The sequence below is a fragment of the Sinocyclocheilus anshuiensis genome, unplaced genomic scaffold (assembly GCF_001515605.1).
Source record: "Sinocyclocheilus anshuiensis isolate Anshui unplaced genomic scaffold, SAMN03320099.WGS_v1.1 scaffold1089, whole genome shotgun sequence".
NCBI lineage: Eukaryota > Metazoa > Chordata > Actinopteri > Cypriniformes > Cyprinidae > Sinocyclocheilus > Sinocyclocheilus anshuiensis.
The window spans coordinates 601,980-605,524 of record NW_015555709.1 but is presented as its reverse complement, the minus strand read 5'-3'; the positions used below and the strand labels follow the sequence as shown (position 1 = coordinate 605,524).

At 37.8% G+C, this 3,545-nt stretch overlaps 1 protein-coding gene across 2 annotated transcripts in view; it reads left to right on the top strand.

Annotated features, from left to right (window-relative positions):
- Positions 1-3,545, top strand: part of LOC107671857 (mucin-1-like) — an 18,878-nt gene that overhangs the window by 9,261 nt on the left and 6,072 nt on the right. The window contains exons 2-3 of one of the 2 annotated variants that reach the window (XM_016464849.1): positions 2,594-2,803; positions 2,902-3,047. In XM_016464849.1, the coding sequence (XP_016320335.1) occupies positions 2,594-2,803; positions 2,902-3,047 (356 nt within the window). Of the gene's footprint in view, positions 1-2,593; positions 2,804-2,889; positions 3,048-3,545 lie in introns of both variants that reach the window. The other variant, XM_016464847.1, reaches the window with a different exon arrangement.

The following is a 3,545-nucleotide window of genomic DNA, read 5'->3' as shown; positions in this document are numbered from 1 at the left end:
ACAGTATGGTAGGGGCGTAACATTTCCATCACACGCTTAAGGTATTCGGCCAATCACAACGTACTGGATAGATGGCCAATCAGAGCACACCTCGCTTTTCAGACCGATGAGCTTTGTAAAAATCGAAGCGTTTCAGAAAGGCGGGGCATAGAGGAGAAACAATAATGTACAGTATGTGGAAAATAATGTGTTTTTTGAACCTCAAACCGCATAAACACATTTCATTACACCAAATACACAAAATAATGTTCTTTTTAGCAACATCATATGACCCCTTTAACAGCTACCTAATTTCCCTTAAAATCCAAAATTACATAACTATGATGCACTAATTCTAATTTCGCATAACACTGACTTGGGACAGAAAGTATGCAAAACAGGACATTGCTAGTGCGTGTGATTGTGCTGCTGGGAGGAGAATTTTGTTTTGTACACAATTAAAGACGTTCATCTTCATACACATTGAAAAAGCCCGATAGACATGCAAGATACTCAGGCTGTTTCTGTAATGAGGGAGGGGTGCTTCAAGCTGTGAGTGCGGGTGAGCGCTATCACGGTGGCCATGCATCCTTTAAAATCACTAAATGCTAAGAGTCACAAACAGAAAGTGAGCTATCACTAAGAGATTTGAGCTTGACCAAGCACAGATTGTCATTTCTTGATGGTTTAACTAAAAAGATTCATCAAGGATTGTTGTTCCTGCACGATACGGTCACACCTGTTGAGACAAATGTAGAATCACTTTATGATCAGACTGTGTAAGATATCTTAGTATTTCTACTTAGGAAAACACAAGACCACCCAGCATGAGCTCCAGATGGCATTCTGAAGGCTCCGTGACAAGTTTGATGGCAAAACGTGTGGTGTCCTAAATGACACCAGAAATTGTTCTAGATTTAGAGCTCAGCTGCTCCAATCCCCAATGCCAAAAAACTTTGTCAACTCTTTGCTGAAAACCACTTAAAAGACTATTCCAGGTTCAACTGAGCATTTGTGCACAGCATTTGTGGCACGTTATCACAATAATTAATTTCCAGTTGTCCCGTTTCCTTTAAAAAAAAAAACAATAAGCATGTTAACATGACTTTAGTGTGAAAATAATCACTATCTTATGTGTAGCTAATAATTTACCTAGAATGATTTACCTTGAACGTGTCAGTCAAAAGTGAAAACTAGTAGAAGTTTTTCTTATAATGTTGCTTTTAGCAAGAACTCAAGTTCAATGACTATCGGATATGGCATAGTTAGTTGAGGATACAACACCTAAAACAAACGGGCAAACAAATTAATTCGTACTTTACACCTGGCCACTCGCTTCCTGCATTCAACGTCTCTAGACATAACTCTTTACAAAGGAGTGTGGTAATGTACAGCAAAGACAAAGGTCTTGACTTTTCGAGGGTGATGTTTATTTGCTCAGTCGGTGTCAGGAGCATTACCCTCCTGCTTAAGTTATTAATAATGCAGAGTGGTTGTGCAAACAAGGCACATTTTTGGAGAGGGTGGAGACAGAAGGGCATTAAATAACGGTCAGAAAGGGCCAGGCTTGTTTAACCTCTTCTCAACCTCAGGGTGCACCTACCACCCACATGCTAGCAAACACTGAGCGGCAGGCTCTGGATAAGGAGAATATGACAGCCTGGTCAAACACTGCAAACACTTATTGACTGCATGATATACAAAGTGAACAGGTGGCATGGAAATCTTTGCTAAAATCCATACTGTACCGTTTTGCAAAACTTTTTAAATTAATATATTTTTAAATTTATTAAAAAAAACGAAAAGCAAACATACAGAAAAACAAACATACAATGCAACCAGTGCAATCCCAGTCACAAACAAATTGCTTTTATGAATAAATTCTCTTTAAATAAAAAAAACACTGGGAAACTTGTGTAGTCTGATTCACATACAAACGTCTCTAATGAACAAATTATTTTTAGTGAATGAAAAACATACAGCACAACCAGTACAGTCCCATTATTAAGAAAATGACTCCTATGAGCAGATTCTTTTTAGTCAATCAGAAACTTGACACAACTAGTGTAGCCTGATTCCTGAAACAAATAGTCTTATGAGTCAGTTCTTTTAATGAATGGTTCAAAAAGACAAGTTACCAGTTTGAATCAAAATGAGAATTTCATATGTCAGCAAAATGGACATATAACCTAAATGAGCACTGGAACTGAATCAGAATCTATTTAAAACTAAACAAAGAGCTTGTAAGTAAGAATTAAATATACTGTTGTTGCTCTCTAAAACCAGCAATTGGGCCTTTGATATGTCCCGCCCCAACTTCCTGTTTCAATAGGAAATACAACAAAAATTGACTAGTTTGCAAATAGATGAATGTTCTGTGTCTGGAAGTGATCTACCAAACAATTAGCTATTTTTAAGCAAAATCAATGAGATCAAAATGTAATTGCTGTTATGGACGGCACATTAATGGCAATTTTGTGCAAATTTTATCATGTCCTTCATTATTTATGTAACATGACGCTACATAATTCACCAAGGTGAGGTGGAAGTGCAACCTAAAGCTTGTCATCTTACAGTATTTGACATCTTTAACATTTTCCGTGTTACCATGCAGGTTGTCAGGGACAGGACCCAGCAGATCTGTTAGCAACCCCGACAGCAACCCCGACAGCAGGCCCGACAACAAACTCGACAACAAACCCGACAGCAGGCCCGACAACAGGCCTGACAGCAGGCCCAGCAGCTGCAAACCCAACTTCTGGGCCTGCTGTTCAAGAAACAACTAACCCAAGCAAACCAGGTTCTGTTGACACTACTGACATGGGTATGAGGCCTCAAGACTGTCCCTAAATTCATTTCTTAAGTGTTTTTAGTTGGTGATGCTACTAATTCTTGATTCTTTGGTTTTACCACCTCGATTAGCTGCCAACGCTGCTGATGCCAGCCTGCCTACATCTGTACCAGGACAATCAGAATCCACAGACCCAATGAACTCTGATGTAAAGGTGAAAGAAAAAATAATGATGGCGAACAATCCAGTCTCAAATCAAGGTTCCATAATTACAAATGTAAGTAATTTTGGGTCACTAATATCATGGATAAGAATTCTGGGTGGAAAAAAAACAATGGTCCAAAATCAATGTACATTTGACAGTTCAGTTAAGAACTATCTGAGTTGTCTTTTAGTTTATTATTAATCATTGGTTTTTATTGGTCAACAGCTCTAAGCACATGCAGAAGAAATTAGATTTTTTTATTTCATTTTAGTTAATTTGACCAATTTAGCTGACATTTTTCTAAACCCAATATTTAGGATTCACATTCACAAGTTTCATCAGGTGGTACAGATGGTAATACCATGGCACTATCTACTTCCAAAAATATTATGACACTACCACTGCACTTCTCCAGAACAGATGGTTTAGTAGTACCATGGTCTTTTTGGTACTTTACTTTTTTTTTTTAAATACCATGGTACTTTATTTGTGGACATTTACCATACACTCTAAAAAAAAAAAAAGATGCTAAATAGCACTAAAAGTGGTTCTTTGGCTCGTAATCATAGG